Genomic DNA, 14,578 nt, shown 5'->3' with positions numbered 1-14,578 from the left:
AAAGGTGTGTATTTTCTGTCTTAGTCTTTCCCTCTGTATCTGCTTGAGCCGCTCTCTCTCCTGCCTCTGCCACTCTCTCTGGCTAGCTAGCTCTCTCTCACAAATGCTGTTGATGCAAGCCATATTCTTCAGTTGCACTATAGACATAATGCCACCATCTTCTAACTCTCTCTCTTGGACGTGGGAGAGGGTTGGAGCAGAGTGAGAACTCTGTGATCTCACAAGAGGATCATTATTAGCCTGAGAAGCATCTTTGCCAGAGATCAAAACTCTTCCAGGAGGGGCTGACTGGCTATAGTGGCGATGCCATGGTTTCCTCCTGTGCCGATTTTCCACGATTTCCCTCATAGTGTTGTCAACAGTGGCAATAGGCTCACACACCCGCACATGTAGTAGTTTCCGGTGCTCCTGCATCAGGGAGTTTATGTCCTGTTGCAACAGTTTGAGAACCAGTGTCTGCCGAATGCAAAGGTGATTCAGTCTGTGTTGGAGGTATGTTTCCTCTGTGCTGTTCATCTGTCGCACATCAACATACTGTAGAGGCTTGGGCTTCCGGTAGTTTGATGGTTTTGTCATTGTGATCACTTGGGACACAGAAACATATAATAGTAACCTTTACTGCAACAAATATGAAAATGAAGCTATATGCTGTTATTAAAAAAATAATAAAAAAGGATTGTCTGTATAATTGTTACTGTACCTCGCCACTGTACTTCTTTGTTGATAAAGTTGATTAAGAGATATGGTTCTTTGCTCACTAACCATAGTCCTGTGGTGTGTTTATCTGCATGTTCACATGGTGAATTGTGATCATTGTTCATGGGAGGTTGGCCGTTATTACGCTTTTGTTTGTCCTGAAGAACAGGTTGTTGTAGACCCCTTGTGCCTTTAAATTTACACGATCAGCACCTAATTCTGCCACTAGGTGTCGTTTGAACTCTGCTATTTGGCTATTTCTAAGAAAAAGTGGTGCACCAAATCGACTTCGAAGGAATCTGTTGTAACACTGGACGCTGAGTTCAAGCGTTTTTATGTGGCGTATGCAGAATATGTACTAAATAATATGCTCCTCGTCCAGTTCTACGGTTAATGACATACAGGTCTTCAACAAGTAAGTAGGCCTACTAACTTTTGCGGTGTTCAAGTTTAGCCTCGATTGCTTCGCTCGTCAAGGGGAAGAGTACACACAGTTGCGTTGTAGTAGTAGAAATAATAATGAGAGTATATTGCAATGATAATCTTCGAAATGTTGCATCTTATAGGACGTCAAATTACTTTTAAAACGTATTAGTCGCGCAAAAAATCGAAATGTATTTACATCAGGAAAATCTCTTGAGCATCAACGCTCTGCTTAAAATGTGCAGACATGATTTGCAACAGTCCTAACGCAGTTTATCCGACTATGTTCTGCTCGTCTACTAGACTACTACACAATTCAAGAAGCCAGCTTCCTCAAAATGTTGGACCAACCAGAATCTGCTGTTGGAGAAAACGTTTGTAGCCCTTGTATATCTTGTACACATTGTTTCTTCCAATTATAGATACTCTGGTTTAAATGTTCTCTAATTTCGAACTTGTAGGTCATGCTGGCAGTATGTGTTGATGATCCAGGCGGTCCTGAGAAGCTGTATGTGGGCAGAGTTCCCAGGCCTCAGCTCAAAGCAGGAGAGATCCTCATTAAGGTCCATACCACTGCTCTGAACAGGGCTGACCTACTACAGGTATGCTACTCATTAACATGTCTTATAACAGCTAGATAGGGCATGTTCACGGCACATTCTTTTTTGTTTGTTGATTCTTTGTTTTATAATAGAGAAGAGGACTTTACCCAGCCCCACCTGGTGAAAGCGAGATCCTGGGCCTGGAGGCAGCTGGGACGGTGGCTGCCCTGGGTTCAGGGGGCGGAGGACAGTGGGTTCCAGGGCAGCGAGTCATGGCCCTGCTCTCTGGGGGTGGATACGCAGAGTTTGTCTCTGTACCAGAAGAGTTGGTCATGCCAGTTCCTGCTCATTTGACCATTACCCAAGCTGCTGCTCTCCCTGAGGCCTGGCTAACGGCCTTTCAGCTGCTTCATCTCATAGGTAGTCAACACAGAAGCCCGCATGAACACACAGTATTAAAATACAAATCTGACAGCCAATGAAAATGCAGTAAATGGTGTATACTTTGACTTTTAATGTTGAGATTTAATTACAGTCAAGAAACTTAAATGTCTCTGGGAAGAAATAGAGTATGTGTGTGTGTGTAGCTAAAGTGCAGCCAGGAGAAACTGTGCTTGTGCATGCTGGAGCCAGTGGGGTTGGCACTGCTGCCATTCAGCTGCTTCGCTTGACTCAGGCCATTCCAGTAGTAACCGCAGGGACCGCAGAGAAACTTAAGATGACTAAAAATCTTGGAGCAGCTGCTGCGTTTAACTACAAAGATGAAGATTTCTCTGAGAGGGTCATGGAGTTTACCAAAGGTAACTAAATTCATGCAGTAACGTATATACTAGTGGTGGCATGTCAAAGGGGTTTTAAAAGACTTATGCATTTTATTTATTCTTATTATAAAACCAAATTTTGATGTTGACACCAGTCCAAGTAGTATGTTTCACACCACATGCATAAGTAAAAATGGGCTCCAACTCCGTAGGCCGAGGTGCAGATGTTATTCTGGACTGTGTGGGTGGCTCGTGCTGGAATAAAAATGTACAGTGTCTGGCTATGGATGGGCGGTGGGTTCTCTATGGCGCCATGGGAGGCAAACATGTAGACGGAGATCTGCTGGGCAAACTCCTGTCCAAACGGGGTCATCTGCTATGCAGCCTGCTCCGGTCACGCAGTCTACAGGTGAGACTCAGACACCACAGCAGCTAACGAAAGACAAACCACTAGTTCTGTTAGTACCTTGCCCTTTGTTGTGACTGATGGTTACTTTTCTAAACCCAGAAAAATGGAAACGGTACAATACTTGACAAATATAATGTAGAAGTATACTTACCGTAAATGTCAAGTGAATGATGTTTTTTTTGTTTGTTTTTCAGTATAAAGCTGAGCTGGTAAAGGCCTTTTCAGAGAGAGCTCTGCCTCATTTTGAGACACTAAACTCATCTGTGGCTCTACGGCCAGTCATTGACCGTGTGTTCAGCATTCAGGATATTGCTGCAGCACATCAGCACATGGAGGCCAACAAGAACACCGGAAAAATAGTCATCAGGGTGACTGAGTCTATGTCAGAGGAACTATAACCCATCTACCCAGTTTTGCTGCCACAAATATATGCAACACTCAACTTCCATGTGCCTGCTGTTGTTGTTAAATTCCACGACTGTAATGCAGATCAGTCACATGTAATCACAGGTGTTAAATGCAAATGTTTTGCATACCAAAAATAAGAAACACTAGATTAAAACGTAAGCCTTCCTCTTCTAGCTATTCTGAATCTCGTATGATTTGAATCTATACACGATTGAAATGAAAGGGGAGGTTTGGTTCTCAAAATGATATGGAGTTATTTCATTTATGTGAACTAATGATTAATCAGAGTTTGTAATTTGATTATTAAGTGATGATGCAGTAATGGGATCATAAATCTCTTTCCGGGTCCAACGGCTTTCAGAGCCACTTGTTTTTCTCCATAGACAGTAAAATAAACTATTTGTTTCCACTATTCAGAGTAGCCTTTTAAAAAAAATGTCATCCTACTACTCACTTGTTGCCTCAACCTAATAAAATTTATTTTTCGCAGAAGCCTGGACGTTACCCTTGATTGCATCATCTGGCTGCACAGCTACAGTATTTGTTCTATTAAATTTAAGAGATTTTGTTTTACTCTTGAAAGAGGAGATGGTGACAAGGTTTACAAGTTGCGAAAACTGGCCGGCTGCGCTGGTTAAGTTTTTTTTTTGACGAAAAAGCTGTTGGACCTGTGACGTCGGACAAAACAACCGGATACAGTTTTCAATGTGTTTATGGTTTGATTATTTCGAAATTTGGTCATTTTTTTTTGCTGTTGCAACCATAGACTGTAAAAAATAGGTTGCAACATAAATTATGAGGTTGCCATGTGCACCGACCATCCCTTTCCTAGGCAACGAAATGCATTGCAAGTACTTGCCATTACTTATGATGGAGTTTGTCATATTATTGCAAACACGTGAAAAAGTGTTGTCAGAAGTGGGATTCGAACCCACGCCTCCAGGGGAGACTGCGACCTGAACGCAGCGCCTTAGACCGCTCGGCCATCCTGACATACAGAGAAGATTACCTACGACAAATAATGACGTAGACACTGTATTCATCGCGATGCATCTTTATTTTTGTTTTAATACTTTCTTACAGTTACTACTGATGAAAGAACTTACCACCTTCCAAACATGTTTACTTCACCATTGGATTTGCTTTGCTACTTAATGTTCAATGCTTACATCAGCCAGTTTTCTGTGCTAGCTATGCAGTGAAAACATCAGACCGCACTTAGCTTAGCTAGATGTAGCCATAACTAGAGCAGCCAGATGAGAAATGCTTATGTTCTCTAACCTAGTATTGACTGGCTAACAAGAATGAATTAACGTTCGATTAAGGCCCTGTAATTAATGCTTGAGGTAGGTAATACAATTTCTTTTTGACACTGAACGCTATAAATTGCTCATCATTCATTACTGCAAGTTATACATAATTCACACCAGCTAGCCTTGTGCATGTACTGTTAGCTAGGTGCTGGCTACGGAGTTTTGACGATATTACCGGATATTACCAACTTGCAGATAAGCGAGTCATGTAACTAATATGGTTAATGGTAACTAACATTATACAGTATACATGGGTTGTTTGAAGTAAGCCACCATCCTAGATATTTTGTAATTTCTAAGTAAAAGAGGGGCCGACAGTGGCTGATATTTTTAGCCGATGTTTTCCTTGACTGGTAATGTGTTGAACATGACTCCTTCACTTGACAGTCACACGCTGACATGCGTGCATGCATGACTACAAGACTTCTTGCCTAATTCTTGTATTCTTTGCTTAAGGTTGTATTCGTGGATATGACATGTGTATCATCTCCGTAAATACAGCTGAAGCTTAAAAGAGCACTCAATATAGAAACACAACTCAACACTCAATACACCTGATTTACCTATACTCAATGTATTATGCATGGGCAGCAAAGTCATGAGCAGGGTTGGAAATGTCAATACCTATGTTAGATCACATCCTGAGGATATATTATTTCAGAAAGTATATGGTTTAGGTGGTTGAATCAGTTTTCCCTAAATGGCACAGCCCAAAAAGGTATCAGCCATATATTCTATTTACCAATACCCAATGTATTATGCATGAGCAGCATACTAATGAGGAGGGTGGAACATGTCTCATGTCATGTTAGATCACATCCTGAGGGTATAAGCTTTCAGAAAATATATGGTTAAATCAGTTTTCCCTTCACGGTACAGACCAAAATACAGTATATTAGGCGTTCACTTTTTTCACATAAATCCATAAAATTCCATTCATTTCGATGGGAAATTTACTAAAGATGCTGTAGAAATCTTCAGCTGTGAGTTTGGAAAATCCATCACACATTTTTGTCATGTGAGGGCATAGACAAACTAAATAAAACAGATTTGGTTTGGTGCCCTCTCGTGGCACTGACTTCTCTGCTGGCTCATGGACTGGTTAAGATGAGTCCACTTGCCATTTACCTTCAAAGGCATTGTATCCACACAATATACCTTAGGCTTAGGGCAATTCCATGGAAAATTATTTTTTTTGTAACATCCATAACGCCAATAAAATGTGATGGTATGGTATGATGTGAAATATTACATGAAATTTGACCATTTGCTATTTTTGGCTGAAGAATGTACATGAGAAAAAGTGCGCAAAAAATGAATGTTATCATTCACATCATACAAATGCCAAGGCATTTCACTGGTGTTATGGATGTGACAAAAGTCCATTTTGCGTGGCATTGCCCCTTACCTAATCATACTGATATATTTTCCCAGAATACTGATACACAGTGAGAGTAATCCAATGCCTTTCTTAAAATGTTCTTTAAATACCTCATTTGTTCTGTTGCAGAGATGCCATATTCACCGCCTCCTAACTTCTCCTGGGTAGAGCCAAACAAACTGGCTGGCCTGGCAATGCCTAGGATGACGGCTCACTATCAGTACCTTCTAGACAATGGCATTACACATCTAGTGAGCCTATGTGAAAGAAAACCCCCATATCACGATACATGCCCAGCACTGACGCTTCATCACATCAAAATACATGACTTTTGTGCTCCCACCTTTGATCAAATCCATCGCTTCTTGAGTATCGTTGAAGAGGCTAATGCCAAGGGGGAGGTAAGATGAATATGGCACTAGCCAAAGGGCAAGAGTTCCTGTAATATTGTGTTGAGTGAGTATGTTAAATTATCAATTAGCCCTGTTACACTTCAGCTGTCTGTTCATGTTTTACCTTCACTGACCCATTCCTTTATTTTTCAGGGGGTTGCTGTCCACTGCATGCATGGCCATGGAAGGACAGGCACAATGCTGGCCTGTTATCTGGTGAAGACGAAGAAAATCAGTGGGATAGAGGCCATTAGAGAGATCCGCAGGATCCGTAGCGGCTCTATAGAAACTAGTGAACAGGAGAAAACTGTTGTACAGTTTTACCAACAAATCAAATGACATCATGATGACTTCTCATTTCAGTGCAACTATTAAACACCTATCTGTTACCGCTTACTAACTGGTATGGATCTTTGGCAGCCTTTCTGCCAGGTTCTTTTGCAATACTGTGCATTTGTGTATAAATCAATAAGCCCAACAAGTCCCAATAAATGTTATTTATTGACTGAGTGAATAGTCACAGCATCTTCTGTGCATTTTTGCAGATTAATTGCATATTTGAACAAACATTACAACATTAGGCTATGCTATTCACAATCAAATTGAGAATTTTGAACCCACGCTTCAAAGGGAGAGTGCGACCTGAACCAACCTCATCCTGACTGTAAACTGACAAGACACACACGGAATTAATTTCCCCTAACTATACTACTTATGGCCACAACCTAAAATTCATTCACCCCTTACCAACATAATACTAACAATATTAAGAGTTTTTTTTTATGGAGCATAGAATTGTACCACAAAAGTTGTTACCCACGACATACAGTGGTACCTGTTTAAGAAAGAAACCGATAGAGTATTTCCTCTCTGACATTTATGCATAGCATTTACTATTTTTGTTGCTTTTAGTGCAACCTTTGGCGAGCACAAACAGGCACAAACGTATACCACCTCTACAATGAAAAGCCTTTGTCAGAAGTGGGATTCGAACCCACGCCTCCAGGGGAGACTGCGACCTGAACGCAGCGCCTTAGACCGCTCGGCCATCCTGACATATACAAATAAAGCAGCACAATTTAATACAATGTACTCTATGCTTACTAACTCATTGTCACTTTCAACAGGATTGTAGTGCAACCTTTGCAGTAGGAGTTAGATCTTCCAGCGACCTGTGTTGTGCACCACAGGAAGTGTGTCATATGCCCCGTGATCTGCTAACAACCGGACATACCAGAAGTGCCATTTCAACAGCTGTAAGCAGGCTACTACATGAAGCATGTAAACCCATGCACAAAACAACCATATAGACTTGCTCCCAAGTTATAAGACTTCAAACTTTATTATTATTGAATGTGAAATAAAATAAAAATGTTCCATGTAGCAGAGAAACTTTGCTCGAAAGCACTAATTTCGCTAATAGAATTATACGTTCATCATATGTCAAAATCATTGTGTCAACCATTAAACATCACATCAGTGGCAAGTTGCAACAAACAGAAACAAAGATCACATTTTCTGTAGGCCTATCCCTGATTTGATTAATCCATCTTGTGAATTATGATCATGGTTAATCCAAATGTCCAATCCAAACCCATCAGAAAAAAAGCCTATAATTTTGTTTAGTCTATAGGTAGCTCTTAAACTAACTGCACTACTTCAAGTGTGAAAACTGCAGTTTTCTGCAGGAATTATTTACAGCTAATATGCAGGAAATGCAATATTTTTTACAAGAAAATATGAATTACAAGCTTCAAACATTTATGCTATATTAAGTGACAAAGCTCTGTGATACGCAACAATTCCACTATTAGATTTGGATATGGAGAATTAGGCTACACAATACTTTTGCCTTTAGAATTGGATGTTGAGAATTCCCTAACTTCATAAACACCTGCGCAAATAAAAAGTAGGCTGTCCGAACGTCTGATGAAGTTACCCCAAAGCCTGCTTAAAGCTGTCACTCACTTCTGGTATGTCTCTTTGTTTACTGCTGATTGTGTTATTGATGGATAGGCGGGGCATGTAACTCTCGGTGTGACACACTGCACATACCATTCTCTAAAGATCTAACATCCTCTCAACCTAGCACACACAGGCACAGGCTTATACCACCTCCACAATGAAAAGCCTTTGTCAGAAGTGGGATTCGAACCCACGCCTCCAGGGGAGACTGCGACCTGAACGCAGCGCCTTAGACCGCTCGGCCATCCTGACATACTCACCATCCACTTTAATCCAGTGTAGTGAGTGCACTATGTGCTCACTCATGTAGTGTGTCACTTTCAATAGTGTCATCTCGAATTGAACACCAACTCTGTGCACTTAATGGAAATGACAATCGCAGTATTTAAACATAACATATACTTTGTCAAAACATGAAAAGTTTGTTACAACTTGCTATATATCTGTGTAAATACAGGGCTCTACACTAAAAAAAATTCTCAGGAGCACTTGTGCATCCAAGTTAAAAAAATTTAGGAGCAGGACCTCCGTAACTTACAAACAGTGTGTCAGCATCGGCAACTTGATGCAGAGCATCCTGACCTAGATATGATATAGGAGCCATCTGAGGCACAGAGCCCTTTTTGGAAGGGGATGCGGTGGGGGCTCTGGGCAGGCATGGATACACACTCTGTGGCCTTGAGTTTGCAGCAGGAGGGTGATTATCAGAACGGCCTGTTCCAGCAGGAGGGGCCATGGGCCCAGAGTTAGCTCTCTGGATTGCTGCCATGGCACTCTTGCCCTCACCCTCAGAAATGGATTTGGAAATGTATGTCGCTAGTTGAATTATGGCTTTGACTTGTTCAATAGGACTCCTAGAATTAGCGACAATCGCATCTGGGATTTCTCCCAACATTTCATCAGCTAGTTTACACATTGTCTCAGAAGCCTCTTTTACTGACTCACCAAAAACCGTGCATATCTCATCTTTTTTTTATCTGGCTGCAGCTGAAGAATCCATTCAGAAGCTTTCCTTACGCTCCAATTTGTCTGATAGCCATCTTTAACCATATCTGCTTTAATTGCCTCATGCTCTCTATCATCGCCAATCATAGCCATGGCAACCTGGATGGACAATTGAACCCTTCCTGCATCCCAACTGGTCATTTTGACTCTCAGGAGATTCGTTGACTTAGATCGGTTTCGTGTGCGCACACAATCTGTTCCTTCTTTCGGGGCCAAATGCCCAATTCTGTCAAGGGCCTGATAGCTTACAGCTGAACGACCAGCGTTGCTGCAGCGTACCACCCATACAACAGTAATCTTGCTCAACTCCCTCTCCCTTGTTGTCCAGCGAGCCTGATAGCGTACAGCTGACCGACCAGCGTTGCTGCAGCGTACCACTCTGCCTAGACTGTAGCACTTTAAAGGAACAAAACGTACTACTTACCGAGAGCGCGTCTTTCCAGTGGGCTGAGGGATCACACACAGTAAGTTTGGTAAAAAGAACAATCCTTAATTCAATAGATCCAAATTAATCCATATCTATCTCGGTGGGACCTCCATAAACTGTTGGTAATTTTGATACCATAGATTTAATAGAGACCCAGTCAGACCAATAGTATGAGAAATCAGGAACAGAGTTTATTTACAATGATGCGCATCAAGGGAGAGACAGCATGACTTCACCTAAAGATCCATCAGCTGCTCTAACTAGACAAGGAAATAGTTAGGGTTTAAGTATCCTTCCAGGCTGACGGGAGATGGCATTGGTCATCCCATCTCACGTGGACTACACTGAATCAGACCCTGTGTCATGAGCTCTCTCTCTGCCTGGTAACACGTGCTGATTGAAGTCTGATGACCTCCACCTGTTCCTGCTCTGCTCTGCCTCACCCTCGTTACCTACCAGCTGCACTGCATTCACCACTCATCATGCCCTCTATATAAAGCCTTGCTTTTCAGTCCACACTTGTCAGATCGTCTGCAACCAGCACCAGTTACCTGCCTGTTTATTGAAAACGCCTCTGACTCTTTGCCTGTGATCCCGGACCCGCTCGACTACTTCTGTGTTCTTCAGCCCCGGTAATCTTGACCTGCCTTCCGTCCCTCTTCTACGAATACCGCCTAGTCCTTGACTGTACTGCTGCTTCGTTTCAATTGCTGTTGTGTGTGTGTTTCCCCCAGGACTTCCCGGATCATCCAGCTCCTGCCTTCGCTGTTCGGCTACTGGGGGAACACACACACGCAGACTCTTGGAACTCCTGTACCCCCCCCGGAACCCCTGAAACCCCCAACCCTTAAATAAACTTTTGAACGTGACGCAATTGTGGTCCTCGTCCTGTTTGGTGTCTGACACCCTGATTAGTGGCAGCCTGGCAATCCGGAGCAGATAGCTACTGACGCAGCCATGCAGAACAGTGAAACACTGCAAAGTCATAATATTCCTGCTTATCTCTAAACACAGTCACACAGAGATATACACAGGGACAGTACAGATATCATACAGTCATTACATAGAATCATACTTTTAGTATCAAAGTGACCCACTAATGAGAAATGCAGAACATTAAACCACATATTGGAATATTGGACATAATGTTCTATTCCACTTTCTCTCAGAGCACAGACAAAAATTTGGGAGCACAGTCAGTTCTGTACTTAACTTACACATAATCTAACATTATACTGCAGCTAACAGTTAAACATGCCAGTGCACCAATTGCGAATATTAAGAATGACTGACAACATTTAGGCTACAGGAAACAGGATTTTAAAGATCAGTGCCTACTTTATTTTCAGTCTGTTCTATTTTCCTACATTTTGTTAATGTAAAATAATACATTGCCATATTTGCATTTAGCCTGTATATCAAGTATCCTGCCAAATGTAGGCTAATTTATTTATTTGTGAATCCATCTATAGCTAATCCAAATATGCCCATGGTGACCTATCTGACTGCATACTGCCTAATAAGACTACTACTACTAAAACAGTCCATTTTCTCTTCCACAAAAACCAACATAGGCTAATTAAGGATATATGTTTTATACTTTTAGTTTTTATTTGAAATATCTGCATTGATGGGGGCAGTAGGCAAACGTTAGGCCTACTTTCGTTTTGCACTTCAGCTTGTATTGTATTAGACCGCTCGGCCATCCTGATACACACTAACATGCCATCACAGCTCAACTTTGACATGACAACTTTTTGTTGTATTTCACACTTGTTTCATGTAAACACGTGACTTCCCACCTTCTTAGTCACAGTATGCAAATGACACATGAACATCCTGACAGTAGCAGCAACTGGAATCTATGCATTCCCACTGAATTATTTTTGGAATCTGATCCCTTATCATACCTGTTCATTCTACTCTGCGCTCAACTTATCGTGACTAAATTCAAGATGGCTGCAAACTCCGTGCAGATACTGTCTGTATAAATCGTCTTGTAAGTAAACTACAAGTGCTTTTTCAAAGTTTTCAATGTCTCGTTTTAAATGTCATGGCCCTCGGAAGTCTACCAATGAAGTATGGAGCTACTTTGAGCCTCGTAAATGGTGTAAAACAGTGATTTATTTGCATGGCTAGGCCGATGCCCGAGGCACCCCCATCGAAAAACTGTTTCAACACACTTTAGGTCAATAATCACACTGGAATTCTCCTTTAACTAACATCTGATAAGTAATTGAGTTTGAGAGGCTGTTGGGGCTTCACGATTTCAGTGAAACAGCCCTAAGCACCCACAAACTTAACGGGAAACACACATAAAAGTCTGAGTCCATGAGTGTGGTTACAATGAGATTGGACCTGTGACAGTTTTACTATGCACCACATGCCAACCATGTGTGTGGAATTTGGCATCAATAAACTGAAAGAATGCAACTGCTTCTGAGTCAGGTTGATTACGGAGAGAGCGACACCTGCAAATAAGCCAATATAACTAACAATTAATTACCAGTTGACAAGCAATGACTACTTTTTCTTTGTTTACAGCATGTAACAGTCTGTGTAAACTGTAACAGCAGTTGCAGCAGCTTGCCAACATGACCACAACAGCACTGATACCTGTTCAGCAGGGCCCCTTGTTGATCTACACCAATAAAATTCTGAAAATGATATATTTCATGTGTACCCATTTCTCTTTTTCTCTTATGACGTATCTGGAGCGATTCTATAAAATGAAAGAGTGTGGAGATGTAACCGTCAATAGCATGAACAGGTATCTGTAAAATACCAGTGGTATATACTAATCACATTGGCCCAATTTTTCCAAGCCAACATACACACTTCCCTTGTGGGTCAAGCTGTTTTCACAGCAAAGCCAAACAAATTAAGGTTTATGATGCGTTACCTTTACGCGTTTTTACGCCTTTATGCGTTACCTTTATGTTTTTTCAGGTGAGTACAATCAAAGTCCTTTTAGGCAAGTCCCTCCACTCGGCGGCCATATACCAACGTTTTATGGGCACTCATCGGGCACAGTCTTTGGGTTGAACTGCGCGTGCGCAAGGCTTCACGACACCAATCTTGCTCCAGCGGCGAGATCACAACACATGATTGGCACGATGTCTTCACAACACACCATATGATTGGCTCAATGTATTCACATGTCGACGTTTTGCCGAGGAAGGGGTGGGATATGTGTAGATAACGGCCATATTGGCGTGACAAACTAGCCCCATGCATTTCTATGGAGTATTTTTTGAGTGCTGTGTCTCCTCATTAGAAAGTCTCTGGTACAATCTACACAATGAAAAGTCAGAAGTGGGATTCGAACCCACGCCTCCTGTGAGAGCTGTCTGGGTAAATGTTACTTAAGACACGTTGAAGAATTTTGGACTGAAGGCCAATCACATTGGCAAGGCCAACATCCTGCAGCCAATCGCCCTTGCATATTCTTCCTAGCTAGCAAACATTTCAAAATGTAACCAATCAGGGGCGAGAAATGTTGGAGCAGAGATTTCACCTGAGGGGGCGCTTGTCCAATTTGCGCAGTGTTATTCAAACTTTAGTATGTTCTCTCTCTCGCTCTCTCCCTCCAGGGTGTTTTTTTCTCCCATAAATAGGACACTTCAGATTCTATATAAAAAAAAAATATTCGTGCAGCCTCTCCTTGTCTCTCTCGCAACGAACCAGCCCATCCGCTCTGGATGTTATCATCCGAACCACTCTGCGCAAATGTGTTTAAACTTGCATTCAAATGAACTCTGCTAAATGTTTTGTTCACAATGTAGCCAGAATACTGTTGGGTTGTAGAGGTTAGCATGCTATAACGTTACAGCCAGGGATGTAGTGAAGGCTAAACGCAAGTAAACGCAGTAAATCCACCTCTGAAATTTCAGAAATATAATTTATTCACCTCTTTTAGAGTTTCCTCTCAAAAATCGATACCGCATGGTGCAGTCCACCTTACCATGATCACCAAATTGAGTTTACCCACCTCTTATTTTACCACTAGGCTACACCCCTGGTTACAGCTGCTTGTCAATATCGCATAACAGTATACAATGTAAAATATGTAGTTAAATTGGCCCACGGTACTGTATTTTAATGCCGATCATAATGGTGGTACTCGGAGAGCCACTTGTTTTCCGAGGTGATGCTCTTTGTGAGAAGTTTGAGAACTCACTAGCATTATATTCTACAGGTGCAGAATCTGTAATCCTTGATGCCACGTTGTGTCATAGCTGGGAATTTGACAGATCAATTTAATTATCTAGAACGAATTAACGTAACCTCACAGCATAATGAAATGTAGTTTTAGAAACTGCTTCCAGCAATGCTAGCTGTGCTATGCTATGCAATGCTAGCTCTGGCTAGCTGACATGGACTTAGCCATAGACTTCATAGTCATCATCACCCTAATCATGCCTAAAATGTAAGAAAAAGAACAGCATTTTGACCAACATAGAACATATCATTCAGACCATCACACGTAACAGAAAAAAAAACATAAATTACTTACTGTGGTCCGAAACTGCCCACCGAAGGTTAACCGTTACTGCATTCTTGAATTCTGCCTACATGCACATAGGGCCATGCACGTGCAATGTAGCCTATGGTCGCTCAGCCTCGTGCGCATACACAGGAAGTTTGGTAATTTCATCATTACCTAGGCCTTGTTATTTATTAAGGTAACCTAGTTAATATTTTCCTCTTATTTGAACAGACTTTAGTTTTATATATATATGTGAGAAGTTTGAGAACTCACTAGCGTTATATTCTACAGGTGCAGAATCTGTAATCCTTGATGCCACGTTGTGTCATAGCCTTACCTTAGCTATGTCCTCTTTGAAGCTGCACTA

General features: G+C 41.6%; 2 protein-coding genes, 1 long non-coding RNA gene and 3 other non-coding genes across 10 annotated transcripts; 2 read left to right on the top strand and 4 right to left on the bottom strand.

The window, feature by feature from the left end:
• Window positions 1-130: 130 nt before the first annotated feature.
• On the top strand, window positions 131-3,731 carry tp53i3 (tumor protein p53 inducible protein 3). 4 transcript variants are annotated; one of them, XM_042071439.1, is made up of 7 exons: window positions 131-1,012; window positions 1,422-1,493; window positions 1,581-1,721; window positions 1,814-2,081; window positions 2,249-2,461; window positions 2,635-2,831; window positions 3,026-3,731. In XM_042071439.1, the coding sequence occupies exons 2-7, from the start codon at window positions 1,458-1,460 to the stop codon at window positions 3,227-3,229; spliced, it is 1,059 nt and encodes a 352-aa protein (XP_041927373.1). In that variant the 5' UTR covers window positions 131-1,012; window positions 1,422-1,457; the 3' UTR covers window positions 3,230-3,731. The 4 variants fall into 4 exon arrangements, with proteins under 4 accessions (XP_041927373.1, XP_041927372.1, XP_041927371.1 ...); XM_042071438.1 differs by having other exon boundaries at window positions 131-1,111; window positions 1,441-1,493; XM_042071437.1 differs by having other exon boundaries at window positions 131-1,111; window positions 1,423-1,493.
• LOC121692672 lies at window positions 2,156-14,356 on the bottom strand. Of its 2 annotated transcripts, XR_006025312.1 has the most exons (6): window positions 14,239-14,356; window positions 6,450-6,538; window positions 6,277-6,372; window positions 6,044-6,190; window positions 2,983-3,143; window positions 2,156-2,854 (listed from the first exon to the last, which is right to left on the bottom strand). It is a non-coding gene; the product is annotated as an uncharacterized LOC121692672 (long non-coding RNA). The 2 variants fall into 2 exon arrangements; XR_006025313.1 differs by lacking the exons at window positions 2,983-3,143; window positions 14,239-14,356.
• On the bottom strand, window positions 4,150-4,232 carry trnal-cag. Its single transcript has one exon. It is a non-coding gene; the product is annotated as a tRNA-Leu (tRNA).
• On the top strand, window positions 6,065-6,834 carry dusp23b (dual specificity phosphatase 23b). The gene is made up of 2 exons (XM_042071442.1): window positions 6,065-6,334; window positions 6,479-6,834. The coding sequence occupies exons 1-2, from the start codon at window positions 6,065-6,067 to the stop codon at window positions 6,662-6,664; spliced, it is 456 nt and encodes a 151-aa protein (XP_041927376.1). The 3' UTR covers window positions 6,665-6,834.
• On the bottom strand, window positions 7,299-7,381 carry trnal-cag. The gene has a single exon. It is a non-coding gene; the product is annotated as a tRNA-Leu (tRNA).
• trnal-cag lies at window positions 8,460-8,542 on the bottom strand. The gene has a single exon. It is a non-coding gene; the product is annotated as a tRNA-Leu (tRNA).
• Window positions 14,357-14,578: the final 222 nt, after the last annotated feature.

Source organism: Alosa sapidissima, chromosome 19 (assembly GCF_018492685.1).
Source record: "Alosa sapidissima isolate fAloSap1 chromosome 19, fAloSap1.pri, whole genome shotgun sequence".
NCBI classification, from domain to species: Eukaryota; Metazoa; Chordata; class Actinopteri; order Clupeiformes; family Clupeidae; genus Alosa; species Alosa sapidissima.
The sequence above is the reverse complement of the archived record's forward strand: the minus strand, read 5'-3'. Positions and strand labels throughout refer to the sequence as shown.